At 48.2% G+C, this 25167-nt stretch overlaps 1 protein-coding gene across 1 annotated transcript in view; it reads right to left on the bottom strand.

The window, feature by feature from the left end:
* Positions 1 to 2072: 2072 nt before the first annotated feature.
* The window catches only part of LOC144326159 (cytoplasmic dynein 2 intermediate chain 2-like), a 56495-nt gene continuing 33400 nt past the window's right edge, over positions 2073 to 25167 (bottom strand). The window contains exons 4-9 of the mRNA XM_077922400.1: positions 21349 to 21506; positions 18397 to 18506; positions 14207 to 14365; positions 9976 to 10214; positions 4945 to 5102; positions 2073 to 2551 (exon numbers count right to left, since the gene is read on the bottom strand). Coding sequence (XP_077778526.1) covers positions 2319 to 2551; positions 4945 to 5102; positions 9976 to 10214; positions 14207 to 14365; positions 18397 to 18506; positions 21349 to 21506 — 1057 coding nt within the window. The 3' untranslated portion in view covers positions 2073 to 2318. The remainder of the gene's footprint in view (positions 2552 to 4944; positions 5103 to 9975; positions 10215 to 14206; positions 14366 to 18396; positions 18507 to 21348; positions 21507 to 25167) is intronic.

Here is a 25167-nt window from a genome sequence, read left to right as displayed (position 1 = left end):
TGCCATATTTTAACCCCGCCCCCTCCGTCCCCGGCGGCCAATAGCTGAGCCCGCCTCGGGTTGAACTCCAGGCAGTAGGCGGGCTCTGGGCTTTGACGGACGGAGAGCGAGGGCTTGAGATGACTTGGGTTGAGTTGTGTTTAGTTGTGTTGACTTGGGTTGAGTTGTGTTGACTTGGGTTGAGTTGCGTTGAGTTGCGTTGACTTCGGTTGAGTTGTGTTGACTTGGGTTGAGTTGTGACTTATGTTGAGTTGCGTTGACTTGTGCTGACTTGTGTTGTTGCGTTGAGTTGTGTTGAGTTGGGTTGACTTGCATTGAGTTGCCTTGCGTTGAGTTGTGTTGAGTTTCCTTGACTTTCCTTGACTTGCGTTGTTTTGTTGACTTCATTTGACTTGTGTTGAGTTATGTTGAGTTGCATTGACTTGTGTTGACTTGATTTGACTTGTGTTGAGTTGTGTTGACTTGGGGTAACTTGTGTTGACTTGTGTTGAGTTGCGTTGACTTGGGTTGAGTTGTGTTGAATTGGGTTGAGTTGCGTTGAGTTGTGTTGACTTCGGTTGAATTGGATTGAGTTGTGTTGACTTGGGTTGAGTTACGTTGTGTTGACTTGGGTTGAGTTGCGTTGACTTGGGTTGACGTGCATTGAGTTGCCTTGCGTTGAGTTGCGTTGACTTGTGTTGTGTTGAGTTTCCTTGACTTTCCTTGACTTGCGTTGTGTTGTGTTGACTTCAATTGACTTGTGTTGACTTCAATTGACTTGTGTTGAGTTGTGTTGACTTGGGTTGAGTTACGTTGAGTTGTGTTGACTTGGGTTGAGTTGCGTTGACTTGGGTTGACGTGCATTGAGTTGCCTTGCGTTGAGTTGCGTTGACTTGTTGTGTTGAGTTTCCTTGACTTTCCTTGACTTGCGTTGTGTTGTGTTGACTTCAATTGACTTGTGTTGACTTCAATTGACTTGTGTTGAGTTGTGTTGACTTGGGTTGAGTTACGTTGAGTTGTGTTGACTTGGGTTGAGTTGCGTTGACTTGGGTTGACGTGCATTGAGTTGCCTTGCGTTGAGTTGCGTTGACTTGTGTTGTGTTGAGTTTCCTTGACTTTCCTTGACTTGCGTTGTGTTGTTGACTTCAATTGACTTGTGTTGACTTCAATTGACTTGTGTTGAGTTGTGTTGACTTGTGTTGAGTTGCGTTGACTTCTGTTGACTTCGGTTGAGTTGCATTGACTTGTGTTGAGTTGCGTTGACTTGGGTTGACTTGCATTGAGTTGCCTTGCGTTGAGTTGCATTGACTTGTGTTGAGTTGACTTTCCTTGACTTGCGTTGAGTTGTGTTGACTTCAATTGACTTGTGTTGAGTTGTGTTGACTTGTGTTGACTTGTGTTGAGTTGCATTGACTTGTGTTGACTTCAATTGACTTGTTTTTGAGTTGCGTTGAGTTGGGGTGACATGTTGAGTTGTGTTGAGTTTCCTTGAGTTGCCTTGACTTGTGTTGAGTTGCGTTGACTTGAGTTGTGTTGCGTTTTGTTGAGTTGTGTTGAGTTTCCTTGACTTGCGTTGAGTTGCGTTGTGTTGCCTTGAGTTGTGTTAACTTGACTTGCATTGTGTTGAGTTTTTGCGTTGTCTCCCTCAATCGGTCACCTCATTGGCCAGCATCTCCAGCTGGCTCCTCTCCCTCCCTCCTTCCTCGCCAAATTCCCCTCCCAGCTGCCATATTTTAACCCCGCCCCCTCCGTCCCCGGCAGCCAATAGCTGAGCCCGCCTTGGGTTGAACTCCAGGCAGTAGGCGGGCTCTGGGCTTTGACGGACGGAGAGCGAGGGCTTGAGCTGACTTGGTTTGTGTTGCATTGAGTTGGGTTGAGTTGCACTGGGTTGCGTTGAGTTAAGTTGTGTTGACTTGCATTGCGTTTCATTGGGTTGAGTTGCGTTGACTTGGGTTGAGTTGCGTTGAGTTATGTTGTGTTGACTTGCGTTGTGTTGAGTTGCCTTGTGTTGAGCTGTGTTGCCTTGCGTTGTGTTGAGCTGTGTTAACTTGTGTTGAGTTGTGTTGACTTGTCTTCAGTTGCGTTGACTTGCGTTGTGTTGAGTTGTGTTGACTTGCCTTGCGTTGCGTTGTGTTGACCTGTGTTGAGTTGCGTTGACTTGCGTTGAGTTGTGTTGACTTGTGTTGACTTGCATTGAGTTGTGTTGACTTGTGTTGACTTGCATTGAGTTGTGTTGACTTGTGTTGAGTTGTGTTGAGTTGCATTGACTTGGGTTGGGTTGTGTTAAGTTGCGTAGGCTTGCATTGAGTCATTGGGTTGTGTGTTGTGTTGTGTCCCCCTCAATCGGTCACCTCATTGGCCAGCATCTCCAGCTGGCTCCTCTCTCTCCCTCCTTCCTCGCCGAATTCCCCGCCCAGCTGCCAGACCTTGACCCCGCCCCCTCCGTCCCCGGCGGCCAATAGCTGAGCCCGCCTCGGGTTGAACTCCAGGCAGTAGGCGGGCTCTGGGCTTTGACGGACGGAGAGCGAGGGCTTCTGGGAGTTTTGGCCGAAATCAAAGAGATGGACTTCCCCTGGGGAAAGACAGAGTAATTTATTTAAATTTTATTCGGCTACTATACTATACAATTACTATATAAATACTATACAAATACTATACTATACAAATACTATACAAATACTATACTATACTAATACTATACTAATACTATACTAATACTAATACTATACAAATACTATACTAATACTATACTAATACTAATACTATACTATACTAATACTATACAAATACTATACTATACTAATACTATACTAATACTATACTATACTAATACTATACTAATACTATACTAATACTATACAAATACTATACTAATACTATACTATACAAATACTATACAAATACTATACTATACAAATACTATACTATACAAATACTATACAAGTAGTATACTAGACAAATACTATACAAATACTATACTACACAAATACTATACTATACTATAAGGTAGTAGTAGTAGCAGCAGCAGCTGGGGAAACCTAGGCAGGGTATAAATAAGTTGGTAGTAGTAGTAGTGGTAGTAGTGGTAGTAGTGGTTGGGGAAGCCTAGGCAGTGTATAAATAAGTTGTTGTTAGTAGTAGTAGTAGTAGTAGTAGTAGTAGTGGCTGGGGAAGCCTAGGCAGGGTATAAATAAGTTGTTAGTAGTAGTAGTAGTAGTAGTAGTAGTAGAAGAAGTAGTGGCTGGGGAAGCCCAGGCAGGGTATAAATAAGTTGTTGTTGTTAGTAGTAGTAGTAGTAGTAGTGGCTGGGGAAACCCAGGTAGGATATAAATAATAAGGTAGTACTAGTAGTAGTAGCAGCAGTAGCAGCTGCTGGGGAAGCCCAGGCAGGGTATAAATAAGTTGTTGTTAGTAGTAGTAGTAGTAGTAGTAGTAGTAGTGGCTGGGGAAACCCAGGCAGGGTATAAATAATAAGGTAGTAGTAGTGGTAGTGGTAGTAGTAGTAGTAGTAGCAGCAGGGTATAAATAATAAATTAGTAGTAGTAGTAAGTTGGTAAGCTGGTATTATTAATAGTAGCACTAGTGGCTGGGGAAACCCAGGCAGGCTATAAATAATAAGGTAGTACTAGTAGTAGTAGCAGCAGTAGCAGCTGGGGAAGCCCAGGCAGGGTATAAATAAGTTGTTGTTAGTAGTAGTAGTAGTAGTAGTAGTGGCTGGGGAAGCCCATGCAGGGTATAAATAAGTTGGTAGTAGTAGTAGCAGCAGCAGCAGCTGGGGAAGCCTAGGCAGGATATAAATAAGTTAGTAGTAGTAGTAGTAGTGGTAGTAGTAGTAGTAGTAGTAGTAGTAGTAGTAGTGGCGGCTGGGGAAACCCAGGCAGGGTATAAATAATAAGGTAGTACTAGTAGTAGTAGCAGTAGCAGCTGGGGAAGCCCAGGCAGGGTATAAAGTAGTAGTAGTAGTAGTAGTAGTAGTAGTAGTAGTAGTAAGTTGGCAAGTTGGTATTAGTAGTAGTAGTAAGTTGGTAAGTTGGTATTATTAATAGTAGCACTAGTGGCTGGGGAAGCCCAGGCAGGGTATAAATAATAAGGTAGTACTACTAGTAGTAGCAGCAGCAGCAGCTGGGGAAGCTCAGGCAGGGTATAAATAAGTTGGTAGTAGTAGTAGTAGTTTTAGTAGTAGTAGTAGTGGCTGGGGAAGCCCAGACAGGGTATAAATAATGTGGTACTACTAGTAGTAGTAGCAGTAGCAGCAGCTGGGGAAGCCCAGGCAGGGTATAAATAATAAAGTAGTACTACTAGTAGTAGCAGCAGCAGTAGCAGCAGCAGCTGGGGAAGCCCAGGCAGGGTATAAATAATAAAGTAGTAGTAGTAGTAAGTTGGCAAGTTGGTATTAGTAGTAGTAGTAAGTTGGTATTATTAATAGTAGCACTAGTGGCTGGGGAAGCCCAGGCAGGGTATAAATAATAAGGTAGTACTACTACTAGTAGCAGCAGTAGCAGCAGCAGCTGGGAAAGCCCAGGCAGGGTATAAATAAGTTGGTGGTGGTAGTAGTAGTAGTAGTAGTAGTAGTAGTAGTAGTGGCTTGGGAAGCCCAGGCAGGGTATAAATAATAAGGTAGTACTACTACTAGTAGCAGCAGCAGTAGCAGCAGCAGCAGCTGTGGAAGCCCAGGCAGGGTATAAATAATGGAGTACTACTAGTAGTAGCAGCAGTAGCAGCAGCTGGGGAAGCCCAGGCAGGGTATAAATAAGTCGGTGGTAGTAGTAGTAGTGGCTGGGGAAACCCAGGCAGGGTATAAATAAGTTGGTAGTAGTAGTAGTAGTAGTAGTAGTAGTAGTAGCTAAGAAAGCCCAGGCAGAGTATAATCAATTGGTGGTAATAGTAGTAGTAGTAGGGGAAGCCCAGGAAGGGTGGTAGTAGTAGTAGTAGTAGTAGTAGTAGTAGTAGTAGTAGTAGTAGTACCTTCTCCAGTAGCGGCGGCGAAGACCAGGGGCCGGACGGGGGACCACCTGACCCCGAAAACATACTTCTTGGAGAGTTGCAGAGATACTAGGGGCTGCGCCTGCAGCATGGAGTAGAGGTGAACATGGCCGTCGGTTCCTCCGCTCAGAAACAGGTTCCTCTCGGGAGGAAGAGTAATAAAGAGAAGAGTAGTAAGTAATAAGAATAAAGTGGAAGCAGTGAGTAATAGTAAGTAACAAGTAAGAAGTAAGAAAAACACACAACAAAATAATAATAATATAATAAGTCTAATAACAACATCTTCCTATAGTAGTAACAACATCTTCCTGTAGTAGTAGTAGTAGTAGTAGTAATAATAATAATAAAAATAATAACAATAGTAACAACAAAACAACATCTTTCTGTAGTAGCAGCAGCAGTAGTAAGAATAAGAATATCTTCCTGTAGTAGTAGTAGTAGTAAGAATAAGAATAAGAATAATCTTCCTGTTGTTGTTGTTGTATTAGTAATAGTAACAACAACTATAAGAATATCTTCCTGTAGTAGCAGCAGCAACAACAAAAACAAAACAACAACAGTAATAAGAATAAGAATATCCTCCTGTAGTAGTAGTAGTAGTAACAACAAAACAACAACAATAATATGTTCCTGTAATAGTAGTAGTAGTAGTAACAACAACAACAAAACAACATCTTCCTGCAGTACCACCAGCAGCAGTAATAATAATAATATCTTCCTGTAGTAGTAGTAGTAGTAGTAAGAATATATTACTGTACTAGTAATATTAATAATAGTAACAACAACAAAACAAGAATAATATCTTCCTGTAGTAGTAGTAGCAGCAGCAGCAGAAGCAGCAGCAATAAGAATAAGATATTCCTGAAGTAGTAGTAGTAACAGTAACAACAACAACAACAACAACAACAACAACAACAACAACAACATCTTCCTGTAGTAGCAGCACTAATAAGATCTTCCTGTAGTAGTAGTATTAGTAACAACAACAACAACCATCTTCCTAGTAATAATAATAAGAAAAAAATCTTCCTGTAGTAGTATTAGTAATAGTAACAACAACAACAACAACAACAACAACAACAACAACAACAACAACAACATCTTCCTGTAGTAGTAGTAATAGTAGTAGTAGTATTAGTAACAACAACAAACATCTTCCTGTAGTAGTAGTAATAGCAGCAGTAATAATAAGAATAAGAATATTTTCCTGTAGTAGTAGTAACAACAACAACTTCCTGTAGTAGTAGCAGTAATAAGAAGAATAGTAAGAATATCTTCCTGTAGTAGCAGCAGCAGCAGGTTTTTTTACTGTAGAAGTAACAACAACATCTTCCTGTAGTAGTAGTACTAATAAGATCTTCCTGTAGTAGTAGTATTAGTAACAACAACAACAACAACAACAACCATCTTCCTAGTAATAATAATAAGAAAATATCTTCCTGTAGTAGTAATAGTAACAACAACAACAACAACAACAACAACAACAACAACAACAACAACAACAACAACAACAACATCTTCCTGTAGTAGTAGTAGTAGTAATAGTAGTAGTAGTAAGAATATCTTACTGTACTAGTAGTATTAATAATAGTAACAACAACAAAACAAGAATAATATCTTCCTGTAGTAGCAGCAGCAGCAGCAGCAATAAGAATAATAAGATCTTCCTGAAGTAGTAGTAGTAGTAACAGTAACAGTAACAGTAACAACAACAACAACAACAACAACAACATCTTCCTGTAGCAGCAGCAGCAGCAGTTTTTTTACTGTAGAAGTAACAACAACATCTTCCTGTAGTAGTAGTACTAATAAGATCTTCCTGTAGTAGTAGTATTAGTAACAACAACAACAATCTTCCTAGTAATAATAATAAGAAAAAAATCTTCCTGTAGTAGTATTAGTAATAGTAACAACAACAACAACAACAACAACAACAACAACTTCCTACAACAACAACTTCCTGTAGTAGTAGTATTAGTAACAACAACAACAACCATCTTCCTAGTAATAATAATAAGAAAAAAATCTTCCTGTAGTAGTATTAGTAATAGTAACAACAACAACATCATCATCATCTTCCTGTAGTAGTAGTAGTAGTAACAACAACAACAAACATCTTCCTGGAGTAGTAGTAATAGCAGCAGTAATAATAAGAATAATATTTTCCTGTAGTAGTAATAACAACAACTTCCTGTAGTAGTAGCAGTAATAAGAAGAATAGTAAGAATATCTTCCTGTAGTAGCAGCAGCAACAACAAAAACAAAACAACAACAGTAATAAGAATAAGAATATCCTCCTGTAGTAGTAGTAGTAGTAACAACAACAAAACAACAATAATATGTTCCTGTAATAGTAGTAGTAGTAGTAGTAGTAGTAACAACAACAACAACAACAAAACAACATCTTCCTGCAGTACCACCAGCAGCAGTAATAATAATATCTTCCTGTAGTAGTAGTAGTAGTAGTAAGAATATATTACTGTACTAGTAATATTAATAATAGTAACAACAACAAAACAAGAATAATATCTTCCTGTAGTAGTAGTAGTAGTAGCAGCAGCAGCAGCAGCAGCAATAAGAATAATAAGATCTTCCTGAAGTAGTAGTAGTAATAGTAACAGTAACAACAACAACAACAACAACAACAACAACATCTTCCTGTAGCAGCAGCAGCAGCGTTTTTTTTACTGTAGAAGTAACAACAACATCTTCCTGTAGTAGTAGTACTAATAAGATCTTCCTGTAGTAGTATTAGTAACAACAACAACAACCATCTTCCTAGTAATAATAAGAAAAAAATCTTCCTGTAGTAGTATTAGTAATAGTAACAACAACAACAACAACAACAACAACAACAACAACAACAACAACAACAACAACAACAACAACAACAACAACATCTTCCTGTAGTAGCAGCAGCAGCAGCAGTTTTTTTACTGTAGAAGTAACAACAACATCTTCCTGTAGTAGCAGCACTAATAAGATCTTCCTGTAGTAGTAGTATTAGTAACAACAACAACAACAACCATCTTCCTAGTAATAATAATAAGAAAAAATCTTCCTGTAGTAGTATTAGTAATAGTAACAACAACAACAACAACAACAACAACAACAACAACAACAACAACAACAACAACAACAACAACAACAACAACAACTTCCTGTAGTAGTAGTATTAGTAACAACAACAACAACCATCTTCCTAGTAATAATAAGAAAAAAATCTTCCTGTAGTAGTATTAGTAATAGTAACAACAACAACAACAACAACAACATCTTCCTGTAGTAGTAGTAGTAGTAGTAGTAGTAGTAGTAGTAGTAACAACAACAACAAACATCTTCCTGTAGTAGTAGTAATAGCAGCAGTAATAATAAGAATAATATTTTCCTGTAGTAGTAATAACAACAACTTCCTGTAGTAGTAGCAGTAATAAGAAGAATAGTAAGAATATCTTCCTGTAGTAGCAGCAGCAGCAACAAAAACAAAACAACAACAGTAATAAGAATAAGAATATCCTCCTGTAGTAGTAGTAGTAGTAGTAGTAGTAGTAGTAGTAGTAGTAGTAACAACAAAACAACAATAATAATATGTTCCTGTAATAGTAGTAGTAGTAGTAGTAACAACAACAACAAAACAACATCTTCCTGCAGTACAACCAGCAGTAGTAATAATAATAATATCTTCCTGTAGTAGTAGTAGTAGTAGTAGTAGTAAGAATATCTTACTGTACTAGTAGTATTAATAATAGTAACAACAACAAAACAAGAATAATATCTTCCTGTAGTAGCAGCAGCAGCAGCAGCAATAAGAATAATAAGATCTTCCTGAAGTAGGAGTAGTAATAGTAACAGTAACAACAACAACAACAACAACAACAACAACAACAACAACAACAACAACAACAACTTCCTGTAGTAGTAGCAGCAGCAGCAGCAGTTTTTTTACTGTAGAAGTAACAACAACATCTTCCTGTAGTAGTAGTACTAATAAGATCTTCCTGTAGTAGTAGTATTAGTAACAACAACAACCATCTTCCTAGTAATAATAATAAGAAAAAAAATCTTCCTGTAGTAGTATTAGTAATAGTAACAACAACAACAACAACAACAACAACAACAACAACAACAACAACAACAACTTCCTGTAATAACAACAACAACAACAACAACAACAACAACAACTTCCTCTAATAGTATTAGTAATAGTAACAACAACAACAACAACAACAACAACAACAACAACAACAACAACAACTTCCTGTAATAACAACAACAACAACAACAACAACAACAACAACAACTTCCTGTAATAGTATTAGTAATAGTAACAACAACAACAACAACAACAACAACAACAACAACAACAACAATCTTCCTGTAGTAGTAGTAATAGTAGTAGTAGTAGTAGTAGTAGTAGTAGTAGTAGTAGTAACAACAACAACAAACATCTTCCTGTAGTAGTAGTAATAGCAGCAGTAATAATAAGAATAAGAATATTTCCCTGTAGTAGTAGTAACAACAACAACTTCCTGTAGTAGTAGCAGTAATAAAAAGAATAGTAAGAATATCTTCCTGTAGCAGCAGCAACAACAACAACAAAACAACAGCAGCAGCAGCAGTAATAGTAGTAGTAGTAATAATAATGATAACAGTAGTAGTAGTAGTAGTAGTAGTAGTAGTAACAGCCGCAATAATAATAATAATAATAATAATAATAATAATAATAATAATAATAGTAGTAGTAGTAGTAACAGCCGCAATAATAATAATAATAATAATAATAATAATAATAATAATAATAGTAGTAGTAGTAGTAGTAGTAGTAATAATAATAATGATAATAACAATAATAATAATAATAATAATAATAATAATAATAATAATAGTAATAATAGTAATAGCAGCAGCAACAACAAAACAACAAAACAGTAATAACAGTAATATTAGTAGTAGTAGTAGTAGTAGTAGTAGTAATAATAATAGTAATAATAATAAACGCCCCCCGGGCCTCACCTGTGGAACGGCGAGCAGCTGAGGGAGTAGACGGGCCCGCCGTGGGGCGCAAAGGCCAGCTGGGCGGGGGCCTTGAGGGGCAGGCTGCCCCCCAAGTGCGGCAGCCCCACGGCGGGGGTCTCGGCCCCCGCCCAGCACTTGAGGACGTCGCCCCCTTCGGTCCCGGCCACAAAGACCGTGGGGTCAAAGGGGGAGAAGGAGAGGGCCGTGACCCCCAGCGGCGTGGCCCCGCGGGAAATCTGTGGGGCAGGAGGAGGAAAGGAGGGTGTGAGTAAGCGAGGCGGAGCCCCCCGTAATGCTGTGGGGCAGGAGGAGGAAAGGAGGGGGCGTGACCCCCCCCAGCGGGGCGTCCCCACGGGAAATCTGTGGGGCAGGAGGAAAGGAGGGGGCGTGAGTTTCCCGCCGTGGGACCGACTTCCCCCCGTTCCCAGGGTCCCCCTGACCCCCAAGTCCCTCAGAGTAGCTTATAGGATAAGGGTCCCCCTGACCCCCAAGTCCCTTGGAGTACCCTATAGGTGGCCCCACGGGAAATCTGTGGGGCAGGAGGAGGAGGAAATTTAGAGGGTTGTGAGTAACTGAGGTGGAGCCCCCCATAATGCTGTGGGGCAGGAGGAGGTAAGGAGGGGTGTGTGACCCCCAGCGGGGCAGCCCCACGGGAAATCTGTGGGGCAGGAAGGAAGGAGGGGGCGTGAGTTTCCCGCCGTGGGGCCGACTTCCCCCCATTCCCAGAGGGAGCACCCTATAGGATAAGGGTCCCCCTGACCCCCAAGTCCCTCGGAGCACCCTATAGGATAAGGGTCCCCTGGACGCCCCCATTGCACCCTATAGCATAAGGGTCCGCCTGACCCCCAAGTCCCTTGGAGTAGCCTATAGGATAATGGTCACTCTGACCCCCAAGTCCCTCGGAGCACCCTATAGGATAAGGGTCCCCTGACCCCCAAGTCCCTCGGAGCACCCTATAGGATAAGGGTCGCCCTGACCCCCAAGTCCCTCGGAGTAGCCTATAGGATAAGGGTCCCCCTGACCCCCAAGTCCCTCGGAGCACCCTATAGGATAAGGGTCACTCTGACCCCCAAGTCCCTCGGAGCACCCTATAGGATAAGGGTCCCCTGGACGCCCCCATTGCACCCTATAGGATAAGGGTCACTCTGACCCCCAAGTCCCTCGGAGCACCCTATAGGATGACGGTCACCCTGACCCCCTCGGAGCACCCTATAGGATATAGGTCCCCCGACTCCCTCGGACCACCCTATAGGACAGCCCCCCTTCTGACCCCCATATAGCAGAACGCTCTCCCCGACCCCCAGGTCACGATTCCCCCTGACCCCCCTCAACACCCTATAGAATGACGGTCCCCTGGCCCCCTTGGAGCACCCTATAGGAGAACAGTCCCCTCCCCACTCCCTCAGAACACCCTATAGGATATAGGTCCCCCAACTCCCTCGGAGCACCCTATAGGATATAGGTCCCCCGACTCCCTCAGAGCACCCTATAGAATAATGGTCCCCCCAACTCCCTCAGAGCTCCCTATAGAATAATGGTCCCCCCAACTCCCTCGGAGCACCCTATAGAATAATGGGCCCCCCAACTCCCTCAGAGCACCCTATAGGATGACGGTCACCCTGACCCCCTCAGAGCACCCTATAGGATATAGGTCCCCCAACTCCCTCAGAGCACCCTATAGGATGACGGTCACCCTGACCCCCTATAGAACGATGGTCCCCCCAACTCCCTCTGGCCACCCTATAGAATGACGGTCCCCTGACCCCAGACTCCCTTGGAGCACCCTATAGGAGAGCAGTCCCCTCCCCACTCCCTCAGAACACCCTATAGGATATAGGTCCCCCGACTCCCTCGGAGCACCCTATAGGATAGCGGTCATCTCCCAGGACCCCCTTATAGGGTCTCTCCCCGACCCCCAACCCTGACCCCCAACCCAACGGGTAACGATCTCCCAGGACCCCATTATAGGGTCTCTCCCCGACCCCCAACCCCGACCCCCAACCCTGACCCCCGACCCCCATCCCCAACCGTTGGGGTAACGATCTCCCAGGACCCCCTTATAGGGTCTCCCCGACCCCCAACCCCAACCCTGACCCACAACCCCCAACCCTGACCCCCATCCCCAACCCCCAACCTGACGGGTAACAATCTCCAAGAACCGCCTTATAGGGTCTCTCCCCGACCCCCAACCCTGACCCCCAACCCAACGGGTAACAATCTCCCGGGACCCCCTTATGGGGTCTCTCCCCGACCCCCAACCCCAACTCTGACCCCCATCCCCAACCCCCAACCGTTGGGGTAATGATCTCCCAGGACCCCCTTATAGGGTCTCTCCCCGACCCCCCACCCCCACCCCTGACCCCCAACCTTGACCCAACCCCAACCCCTAACCCTGACCCCCAACCCCAACACCCAACCCAATGGGTAACAATCTCCCGGGACCCCTTTATAGGGTCTCTCCCCGACCCCCAACCCTGACCCCCAACCCGACGGGTAATGATCTCCCAGGACCCCCTTATAGGGTCTCTCCCCGACCCCCCACCCCCACCCCTGACCCCCAACCTTGACCCAACCCCAACCCCTAACCCTGACCCCCAACCGCAACACCCAACCCAATGGGTAACAATCTCCCGGGACCCCCTTATAGGGTCTCTCCCCGACCCCCAACCCTGACCCCCAACCCGACGGGTAATGATCTCCCAGGACCGCCTTATAGGGTCTTTCCCCAACCCCGACCCCCAACCCTGACCCCCAACCCTGACCCTCACATGTCCTACCCCCAACCCTGACCCCCAACCCAATGGGTAACAATCTCCCAGGACCGCCTTATAGGGTCTCTCCCTGACCCCCAACCCTGACCCCCAACCCCTAACCCCCATCCCCAACCATTGGGGTAACCATCTCCCAGGACCGCCTTATAGGGTCTCCCCGACCCCCAACCCCAACCCTGACCCACAACCCACAACCCTGACCCCCATCCCCAACCCCCAACCTGACGGGTAACGATCTCCAAGGACTGCCTTATAGGGTCTCTCCCCGACCCCCAACCCTGACCCCCAACCCGACGGGTAATGATCTCCCAGGACCCCCTTATAGGGTCTCTCCCCGACCCCCGACCCCCAACCCAATGGGTAACAATCTCCTGAGACCCCCTTATAGGGTCTTTCCCCAAGCCTGACCCCCAACCCGATGGGTAACGATCTCCCAGGACCCCCTTATAGGGTCTCTCCCTGACCCCCAACCCCGACCCCCAACCCCCGACGGGTAACGATCTCCCAGGACCCCCTTATAGGGTCTCTCCCCGACCCCCAACCCTGACCCCCAACCCAATGGGTAACAATCTCCTGGGACCCCCTTATAGGGTCTTTCCCCAAGCCTGACCCCCAACCCGATGGGTAACGATCTCCTGGGACCCCCTTATAGGGTCTCTCCCTGACCCCCAAGCCTTACCCCCAACCCGATGGGTAACGATCTCCTGGGACCCCCTTATAGGGTCTCTCCCCGACCCCCAAGCCTGACCCCCAACCCAACGGGTAACGATCTCCTGGGACCCCCTTATAGGGTCTCTCCCTGACCCCCAACCCCGACCCCCAACCCAACGGGTAACGATCTCCCAGGACCCCCTTATAGGGTCTCTCCCTGACCCCCAACCCCGACCCCCAACCCGACGGGTAACGATCTCCCAGGACCCCCTTATAGGGTCTTTCCCCGACCCCCAACCTGACCCCCAACCCGACGGGTAACGATCTCCCAGGACCCCCTTATAGGGTCTCTGCCCGACCCCCAACCCTGACCCCCAACCCGACGGGTAACGATCTCCCAGGACCCCCTTATAGGGTCTCTCCCCGACCCCCAACCTGACCCCCAACCCGACGGGTAACGATCTCCCAGGACCCCCTTATAGGGTCTCTCCCTGACCCCCAACCCTGACCCCCAACCCAACGGGTAACGATCTCCCAGGACCCCCTTATAGGGTCTCTCCCCGACCCCAAACCCCATCCCTGACCCCCAACCCCGACCCCCATCCCCAACCCCCAACCGTTAGGGTAATGATCTCCCGGGACTCCCCTATAGGGTCTCTTCCCGACCCCCAACCCCAACCCTGACCCCCAACCCCTAACCCTGACCCCCATCCCCAACCCCCAACCATTGGGGTAACAATCTCCCAGGACCCCCTTATAGGGTCTCCCCCCGACCCCGACCCCCAACCACCCGACCCCCAACTGACCTTCTTGGGCCTGGCCCCCCGGGGGATCTGCTGCAAGGCCAAGGCGAAGCCGGCGGCGGGTTCGAGAAGCCCGTCCCGCCCCTCCTGCCAGAGGAGGATCTTGCCGTCCGTCGAGGTGCTGAGGAGGCGGGGCTGTTTGTCGCCCGGGAGCCAGGTCACCTGATTGGAGGGGGGGAAAGGGCGGGCGGCCATTTTGATTTCTGATTCGAGAAATTAAGCCCGAGAAATTAAACGAAAATTCAACCGGAAAATGAAGCTAAAATTGAACGGAAAAAGTAAAGTACAATTAAACCGGGAAATTAAACGAAAATTAAACGAAAAAATTAAGCGAAAATTAAACTAAAAAATTAAACTAAAAAATTAAAGTAAAATTAAGCTAAAATTAAACGAAAATTAAACGAAAATTAAAATTAAACCAAAAAGAAAAATAAATTTGAAATAAATTAAATTTAAACTGAAAAATTAAACTAAAATTAAACCAAAAAAGTAAGCTAAAATTAAACTAAAAAATTAGACTACTATTAAACGAAAAAGTTAAAGTAAAATTAAGCGAAAATTAAACTAGAAAATTAAACTAAAACTAAAACTAAACCAAGAAGAAAAATAAATTTGAACTAGATTAAATTTAAACGGAAAAATTAAACTAAATTTAAATTAAAAAATTAAACGAAAATTAAACCAAAAAAATTAAATGAAAAACTAAAAAATTAAACTACAATTAAACTAAAAAATTAAAGTAAAATTAAGCTAAAATTAAACTAGAAAATTAAACTAAAATTAAACTAAAAAATTAAGCTAAAATTAAACTAGAAAATTAAACTATAATTTAAGTTTAATTTTTTAGTTTAATTAAAAATTAAACGAAAATTAAACTAAAACTAAAAAATATAAACTATAATTTTAGTTTAATTTTTCAGTTTAATTTAAAATTCAACTAAAATTAAACCATAAAATTAAACGAAAAATTAAACTAAAATTAAACTAAAAAATTAAACTAAAATTAAACCTGAAAATTAAAGTAAAATTAAACTAAAAAATGAAACTAAAAAATAATACTAAATTCTTGGTCACATGACAGGAAGACAGAAAAGGGCACATCCTATGCTGGGTCATATGACAGGAAGTCAGAAAGGAACAGATCCTATGCCAGGTCACATGACCGGGACACACCCATCACCGAAGTCACACAACAGGAAGTCAGCAAGGGACCCGCCCTCCCCTGGGTCACCTGACCCCTTTTCCGGGGGTCCGCGTGCGAGTCGTCCTGCGTCACGTGACAGGAAGTCAGCAAGGGGCACTTCCTTCCCTGGCTCACACGACAGGAAGTCAACGGGCCACTTCCTTCCCCGGCTCACACGACAGGAAGTCACAACAGGACCCGCCCTCCCCGGGTCACATGACCCCTTTTTACCCACCTGGTACACGGGGTCCGTGTGCGAGTCGTCCTGTATCACATGACAGGAAGTCGGCAAGGGACACTTCCTTCCCTGGCTCCCATGACAGGAAGTCAGACTGGGACCCGCCCTCCCCTGAATCACATGACCTTGACACATCTTTCCCTGGATCACAAGGGGCACTTCCTGTGCCAGGTCCCACGACAGGAAGTCAGACCGGGACCCGCCCTCCCCGGCTCACACAACAGGAAGTCACAACAGGACCCGCCTTCCCCGGGTCACCTGACCCACTTTTCCCTACCGGGTACATGGGGTCCGAGTGCCAGTCACCCTGCATCACATGACAGGAAGACAGGGAGGGCCACTTCCTTCCTGATTCACGTGACAGGAAGTGAGCAAGGGACACATGACAGGAAGTCAGAACAGGACCCCGCCCTCCCCCGGGTCACCTGACCCACTTTTCCCTACCGGGTACACAGGGTCCGTGTGCCAATCATCCTGCATCACATGACAGGAAGACAGAAAGGTGCACTTCCTGTGCTAGGTCCCATGACAGGAAGTCAGACCGGGACCCGCCCTGCCCGGCTCACATGACAGGAAGTCACAACAGGACCCGCCCTCCCCGGGTCACCTGACCCACTTTGCCCTACCGGGTACACGGGGTCTGTGTGCGAGTCGCCCTGCATCACATCACAGGAAGTCAGCAAGGGGCACTTCCTGTGCTAGGTCCCACGACAGGAAGTCAGACCGGGACCCGCCCTCCCCTGGGTCACCTGACCCACTTTCCCCCACCTGGTACACGGGGTCCGTGTGCGAGTCGTCCTGTATCACATGACAGGAAGTCAGCAAGGGACACTTCCTTCCCTGGCTCCCATGACAGGAAGTCAGACTGGGACCCGCCCTCCCCGGCTCACACGACAGGAAGTCAGACCGGGACCCGCCCTCCCTGGGTCACCTGACCCACTTTTCCCTACTGGCTACATGGGATCCGTGTGCGAGTCGTCCTGCATCACATGACAGGAAGACAGAAAGGGCCACACCCTTCCTGATTCACGTGACAGGAAGTGAACAAGGGACACATGACAGGAAGTCAGAACAGGACCCGCCCTCCCCGGGTCACCTGACCCACTTTTCCCTACCAGCTACACGGGTGCGAGTCGCCCTACATCACATGACAGGAAGTCAGCAAGGGGCACTTCCTTCCCTGGCTCACACGACAGGAAGTCAATGGGCCACTTCCTTCCCCGGCTCACACGACAGGAAGTCACAACAGGGCCCCGCCCTCCCCGGGTCACCTGACCCACTTTGCCCTACCGGGTACACGGGGTCCGTGTGCGAGTCGCCCTGCGTCACATGACAGGAAGACAGAAAGGGCCACACCCTTCCTGATTCACGTGACAGGAAGTGAGCAAGGGACACATGACAGGAAGTCAGAACAGGACCCGCCCTCCCCGGGGTCACCTGACCCACTTTTCCCTACCGGGTACACAGGGTCCGTGTGCCAATCATCCTGCATCACATGACAGGAAGACAGAAAGGTGCACTTCCTGTGCTAGGTCCCATGACAGGAAGTCAGACCGGGACCCGCCCTGCCCGGCTCACATGACAGGAAGTCACAACAGGACCCGCCCTCCCTGGGTCACCTGACCCACTTTTCCCTACCGGGTACACGGGGTCCGTGTGCGAGTCGCCCTGCATCACATGACAGGAAGTCAGCAAGGGGCACTTCCTGTGCTAGGTCCCACGACAGGAAGTCAGACCGGGACCCGCCCTCCCCTGCATCACATGACCTTGACACATCTTTCCCTGGATCACATGACCAGACCCCAAAGGGCCACATCCTTCCCTGGATCACACGACAGGAAGTCAGAAAGGAACACATCCTACGCCGGGTCACATGATTGAAAGAGGGACACTTCCTGTGCCAGGTTACACGACAGGAAGTCAGCAAGGGACCCGCCCTCCCCGGGTCACCTGACCCACTTTTCCCTACCGGGTACATGGGGTCCGTGTGCGAGTCGTCCTGCATCACATGACAGGAAGACAGAAAGGGGCACTTCCTGTGCTAGGTCCCACGACAGGAAGTCAGACCGGGACCCGCCCTCCCCGGCTCACACAACAGGAAGTCACAACAGGACCCGCCTTCCCCGGGTCACCTGACCCACTTTTCCCTACCGGGTACATGGGGTCCGAGTGCCAGTCACCCTGCATCACATGACAGGAAGACAGGGAGGGCCACTTCCTTCCTGATTCACGTGACAGGAAGTGAGCAAGGGACACATGACAGGAAGTCAGAACAGGACCCGCCCTCCCCGGGTCACCTGACCCACTTTTCCCTACCTGGTACACGGGGTCCGTGTGCGAGTCGCCCTGCATCACATGACAGGAAGTCAGCAAGGGGCACTTCCTGTGCTAGGTCCCACGACAGGAAGTCAGAACAGGACCCGCCCTCCCCGAGGTCACCTGACCCACTTTGCCCTACCTGGTACACGGGGTCCGTGTGCGAGTCGCCCTGCATCACATGACAGGAAGACAGAAAGGTGCACTTCCTGTGCTAGGTCCCACGACAGGAAGTCAGACCGGGACCCGCCCTCCCCTGGATCACATGACCTTGACACATCCTTCCCTGGATCACATGACCAGACCCCAAAGGGCCACATCCTTCCCTGGATCACATGACAGGAAGTCAGAAAGGAACAGGAAGACAGAAAGGTGCACTTCCTGTGCTAGGTCCCACGACAGGAAGTCAGACCGGGACCCGCCCTCCCCGGGGTCACCTGACCCCTTTGGACCTACCTGGTACACGGGGTCCGTGTGCGAGTCGTCCGTCATGCCGCTCCTCCAGATCAGTGGGTCTTCCGGCCGGCCGGTGTCCCAGACCAGGACTTCCCCACTGAACAGCCCCACTGCGAGGGGAGAGAGAGGCGCCCGATTGGCCGAGGGAGGGAAGACCCGCCCCTTCCTCCCGCTGGAGCCAATCAGGTGTGGGGAAGGCGGGAACGAGACGCCGGATTGGCCAGTGGGATGCAGGACCTGCCCCCCAACTAGCCCCACAACGGGACTTCCCCACTGAACAGCCCCACTGCGAGGGGAGAGGAGAGGCCCGATTGGCCGAGGGAGGGAAGACCCGCCCCTTCCTGCCGCTGGAGACAATCGGGTTGGGGAGGGAGAGGCCGGATTGGCCAATGGGACGGAAGACCTGCCTCTTCCTCCCGCTTGCCCCACTGAACAGCCCCACTGCGAGGGGAGAGAGAGGCGCCCGATTGGCCGAGGGAGGGAAGACCCGCCCCTTCCTCCCGCTGGAGCCAATCAGGTGTGGGGAAGGCGGGAACGAGACGCCGGATTGGCCGAGGGGATGCAGGACCCGCCCCCCAACTAGCCCCACAACGGGACTTCCCCACTGAACAGCCCCACTGCGAGGGGAGAGAGAGGCGCCCGGTTGGCCGAGGGAGGGAAGACCCGCCCCTTCCTCCTGCTTGCCCCACACTAGAACTTCCCCACTGAACAGCCCCACTGCGAGGGGAGAGGAGAGGCCCGGTTGGCCGAGGGAGGGAAGACCCGCCCCTTCCTGCCGCTGGAGACGATCGGGTTGGGGAGGGAGAGGCCGGATTGGCCAATGGGACGGAAGACCTGCCTCTTCCTCCCGCTTGCCCCACTTAACAGCCCCACTGCGAGAGAGAGGCGCCCGATTGGCCGAGGGGAAGCAAGACCCGCCCCTTCCTCCCGCTAGAGCCAATCGGGTAGGGGAAGACGGAGACGAGACGCCGGGTTGGCCGATGGGATGGAAGACCTGCCCCTTCCTCCTGCTTGCCCCACACTAGAACTTCCCCACTGAACAGCCCCACTGCGAGGAGAGAGGAGAAGCCGGATTGGCCGAGGGACGCAAGACCCGCCCCTTCCTCCTGCTGGAGCCAATCGGGTGTGGGGAGAGGCCGGATTGACCGAGGGGATGGAAGACCCGCCCCTTCCTCCCGCTTGCCCCACACTAGAACTTCCCCACTGAGCAGCCCCACTGCGAGGGGAGAGGAGACGCCTGATTGGCCGACGGGGCGCAAGACCTGCCCCTTCCTCCCGCTAGAGCCAATAGGGGGTCTGGGGAAGGAACTGGGGGGACAGGAGGCTGGATTGGCCGATGGGACGGAAGACCCGCCCCTTCCTCCCGCTTGCCCCACACTGAGCAGCCCCACTGCGAGGGGAGAGGAGACGTCCGATTGGTCGACGGGACGTAAGACCCGCCCCTTCCTCCCGCTTGAACCAATAGGGCTTTGGGGAAGGAACGGGGGGACGAGACACCGGGTTGGCCGATGGGATGCAAGACCCGCCCCTTCCTCCCTCTAGAGCCTATAGGGGGTTTGGGGAAGGTGTGGGGACAGGAGGCCGGCTTGGCCAATGGGAAGCAAGACCCGCCCCTTCCTCCCGCTGGAGCCAATAGGGGTTGGGGTAGACGGGGACGAGACGCCGGGTTGACCGATGGATGCAAGGCCCGCCCCTTCCTCCCGCTAGAGCCAATAGGGGTTTGGGGAAGGTGGGGGGACAGGAGGCCGGATTTGCCAATGGGAAGCAAGACCCGCCCCTTCCTCCCGCTGGAGCCAATAGGGGTTTGGGGACGGCGGGGCCGAGACACCGGATTGGCCGACAGGACGAAGGCCCGCCCCTTCCTCCCGCTTGAACCAATAGGGGTTGGGGAAGGCAGGGGGGAAGAGACACCGGATTGGCCAATGGATGCAAGACCCGCCCCTTCCTCCTGCTAGAGCCAATAGGGGTTTGGGGAAGGCGGGGACGAGACACCGGGTTGGCCGATGGGATGGAAGACCCGCCCCTTCCTCCTGCTTGCCCCACACTAGAACTTCCCCACTGAGCAGCCCCACTGCGAGGGGAGAGGAGACGTCCGATTGGTCGACGGGACGGAAGACCCGCCCCTTCCTCCTGATAGAGCCAATAGGGGTTTGGGGAAGGTGCGGCGAGACGCCGGATTGGCCAATGGGTTGGAAGACCCGCCCCTTCCTCCCGCTTGAACCAATATGGGTTGGGGAAGGAACTGGGGGGACGAGACACCGGATTGGCCAATGGGACGGAAGACCCGCCCCTTCCTCCTGCTTGCCCCACACTAGAACTTCCCCACTGAACAGCCCCACTGCCAGGGGAGAGGAGACGTCCGATTGGCCGACAGGACGGAGGACCTGCCCCTTCCTCCTGCTTGAACCAATAGGGGCTGGCGAAGGCGGGGACAAGACGCCGGATTGGCCAATGGGAAGGAAGACCCGCCCCTTCCTCCCGCTTGAACCAATAGGGTTCGGGGAGAGAGGCCGGATTGGCCGACGGGACGCAAGACCCACCCTTCCTCCCGCTAGAGCCAATAGGGGTTGGGGAAGGCGGGGACGAGACACCAGGTTGGCCAATGGATGCAAGACCCGCCTCTTCCTCCCGCTGGAGCCAATAGGGGTTGGGGAGAGAGGCCGGATTGGCCGAGGGACGCAAGACCCGCCCCTTCCTCCCACTTGAACCAATAGGGGTTGGGGAAGGCGGGGACGAGACACCAGGTTGGCCGAGGGGATGGAAGACCCGCCCCTTCCTCCCGCTTGCCCCACAATAGAACTTCCCCACTGAGCAGCCCCACTGCAAGGGGAGAGGAGACGTCCGATTGGCCGAGGGGATGGAAGACCCGCCCCTTCCTCCCGCTGGAGCCAATAGGGCTTTGGGGAAGGCAGGGACGAGACACCGGATTGGCCGACAGAAGGGCGGGCCTACCGGCGAGGACGGACGGGCGGCGCGGGTGGAAGGCCAGCCCCATGGCGGCGCTGGGGGCCTCCAGAACGAGATCGGGGCGCTGGGGGTCAGGGGCCCGGCGGTCGAGGTTCCAGGCGCAGACGTAGGATTTGTCGGCCCCCCAGTCGCCGTCGTCCAATCTGGGGGGAGAGATGGGGGGAGAAAGGAAGCTGGGGGGCGGATATATTCGGGGGGGAAATATCTCCGGGGGGTATATGTGGGTTGGAATATCTCTGGGGAGAAAGATCTTCGGGGGGATATATTTGGGGTGAAATATCTGGGGGAAGTATCTTTGGGGTGAAATATCTTTGGGGGGAATATCTCTGGGGGGAATATATTCGGGGTGAAATATCTTTGGGGAGAAAGATATTTGGGGGAAATATCTCCAGGGGGAATATATTCGGGGTGAAATATCTCTGGGGTGAAAAATCTTCGGGGGAAATATATATGGGGTGAAATATCTTTGGGGTGAAAAATCTTCGGGGGAAATATCTTTGGGGTGAAATATCTGGGGAGAAAAATCTTCGGGGGGAAAATATCTTTGGGGTGAAATATCTTTGGGGGAAATATCTTTGGGGTGAAATATCTTTGGGGTGAAATATCTTTGGGCTGAAAAATCTTCGGGGGGAAATATATTGGGGGGAAATATATATGGGGAAAATATCTCTAGGGGGAATATATTCGGGGTGAAATATCTCTGGGGAGAAAAATCTTTGGAGGATAATATATTCGGGGGGAAATATATAGGGGGAAATATCTTTGGGGTGAAAAATCTTCGGGGGAAATATATATGGGGTGAAATATCTTTGGGGTGAAAATTCTTTGGGGTGAAATATCTCTGGGGAGAAAAATCTTCGGGGGAATATAATCGGGAGGAAATATATATGGGGGAAATATCTATGGGGGAAATATCTTTGGGGTGAAAAATCTTTGGGGGGAATATCTTTGGGGTGAAATATCTCTGGGGAGAAAAATCTTCGGGGTGAAATATATATGGGGTGAAATATCTTTGGGGTGAAATATATATGGGGGAAATATCTTTGGGGTGAAAAATCTTCGGGGGGAAATATCTCCAGGGGGAATATATTTGGGGTGAAATATATATGGAGTGAAATATCTCTGGGGGAAATATCTTTGGGGGAAATATCTTTGGGGTGAAATATCTCTGGGGGAAATATCTTTGGGGTGAAAAATCTTCGGGGGGAATATATTCGGGGAAAATATATATGGGGGAAATATCTTTGGGGTGAAATATATATGTGGGAAATATATTTGGGGTGAAATATCTTTGGGGTGAAAAATCTTCGGGGGGAAATATCTCCAGGGGGGAATATATTGGGGGGGGAATATATATGGGGAAAATATCTTTGGGGTGAAATATCTCTGGGGCAAAATGTCTCCAGGGGAAATATCTTTGGGGAGGAATATCTCTGGGGGAAATATCTTTGGGGGGGAATATCTTTGGGGTGAAAATTCTTTGGGGGGGAATATCTCTGGGGTGAAAAATCTTCGGGGGGAATATCTTTGGGGTGAAATATATATGGGGAAAATATCTTTGGGGTGAAATATCTTTGGGGTGAAATATCTCTGGGGTGAAAAATCTTTGGGGTGAAATATCTTTGGGGTGAAAAATCTCTGGGGAGAAAAATCTTTGGGGTGAAATATCTCTGGGGTGAAATATCTTTGGGGTGAAAAATCTTTGGGGAGGAATATCTTTGGGGTGAAAAATCTCCGGGGGGGAATATCTCTGGGGTGAAATATCTCTGGGGAGAAAAATCTTCGGGGGAAATATCTTTGGGGTGAAATATCTCTGGGGGAAATATCTTTGGGGTGAAATATCTTTGGGGTGAAAAATCTTTGGGGGAAATATCTCCAGGGGGGGATATATTGGGGGGGGGAATATATATGGGGGAAATATATATGGGGGAAATATCTTTGGGGTGAAATATATATGGGGGAAATATCTTTGGGGTGGAATATCTCTAGGGAGAAAAATCTTCGGAGGAAAATATATTCGGGGGGGGATATATAGGGGAAAATATATATGGGGAAATATCTTCGGGGTGAAATATATATGGGGGAAATATCTTTGGGGTGGAATATCTCTGGGATGAAAAATCTTTGGGGGAAATATCTTTGGGGTGAAAAATCTTCGGGGGGAAGATCTTTGGGGTGAAATATCTCTGGGGTGAAATATCTTTGGGGTGAAAAATCTTCGGGGAAAATATCTTTGGGGTGAAAAATCTTCGGGGTAAATATCTCTGGGGTGAAATATCTCTGGGGAGAAAAATCTCCGGAGGGAAATATATTGGGGGGAAATATATATGGGGAAAATATCTTTGGGGTGAAATATCTTTGGGGTGAAAAATCTTCGGGGGGGAATATATTCAGGGAAAATATATTGGGGGGAAATATATATGGGGAAAATATCTCCAGGGGGAATATATTCGGGGTGAAATATATAGGGGAAAATATCTTTGGGGTGAAAAATCTTCGGGGAAAATATCTCCAGGGGGGAATATATTGGGGGAAAATATATTTGGGGTGAAATATCTATGGGGCAAAATATCTCTGGTGGAAATATATTCGGGGTGAAATATATATGGGGCAAAATATCTCCAGGGCGAATATATTTGGGGTGAAATATCTTCGGAGGAAAATATATTCGGGGGGAAATATCTATGGGGAAAAATATCTCCAGGGGGAATATATTGGGGGGAAATATCTATGGGGCAAAATATCTCTAGGGCAAATATATTCGGGGGGAAATATCTATGGGGCAAAATATATCTAGCGCGAATATATTCGAGGAAAATATCTATGGGGCAAAATATCTGCAGGGTGAAATATATTCGGGGGAAATATCAATGGGGCAAAATATCTCCAGGGGGAATATATTCGGGGTGAAATATCTTCGGAGGAAAATATATTCGGGGGAAAATATCTATGGGGCAAAATATCTCCAGGGGGAATATATTGGGGGGAAATATCTATGGGGCAAAATATCTCTAGGGCAAATATATTCGGGGGGAAATATCTATGGGGCAAAATATATGCAGGGCGAATATATTCGGGGAAAATATCTATGGGGCAAAATATCTGCAGGGTGAAATATATTCGGGGGAAATATCAATGGGGCAAAATATCTCTAGCGCGAATATATTCGGGGGGAAATATCTATGGGGCAAAATATCTCTAGCGCGAATATATTCGGGGGGAAATATCTATGGGGCAAAATATCTCTAGCACGAATATATTCGGGGGGAAATATCTATGGGGCAAAATATCTCCAGGGTGAATATATTCGGGGGGAAATATCTATGGGGTAAAATATCTCTAGCGCGAATATATTCGAGGGAAATATCTATGGGGCAAAATATCTCCAGGGCGAATATATTCGGGGGAAATATCTATGGGGCAAAATATCTCTAGCACGAATATATTCGGGGGGAAATATCTATGGGGCAAAATATCTCTAGCGCGAATATATTTGGGGGGAAATATCTATGGGGCAAAATATCTCCAGGGTGAATATATTCGGGGAAAAATATCTATGGGGCAAAATATCTCCAGGGCGAATATATTTGGGGGGAAATATCTATGGGGCAAAATGTCTCTAGCACGAATATATTCCGGGGGAAATATCTATGGGGCAAAATATCTCTAGGGCGAATATATCCGGGGGGAAATATCTATGGGGCAAAATATCTCCAGGGCGAGTATATTCGGGGGGAACTATCTATGGGGCAAAATATCTCCAGGGCGAATATATTCGGGGGGAAATATCTATGGGGCAAAATA

Source organism: Podarcis muralis, chromosome Z, assembly GCF_964188315.1.
Source record: "Podarcis muralis chromosome Z, rPodMur119.hap1.1, whole genome shotgun sequence".
Lineage (NCBI taxonomy): Eukaryota > Metazoa > Chordata > Lepidosauria > Squamata > Lacertidae > Podarcis > Podarcis muralis.
The sequence above is the reverse complement of the archived record's forward strand: the minus strand, read 5'-3'. Positions and strand labels throughout refer to the sequence as shown.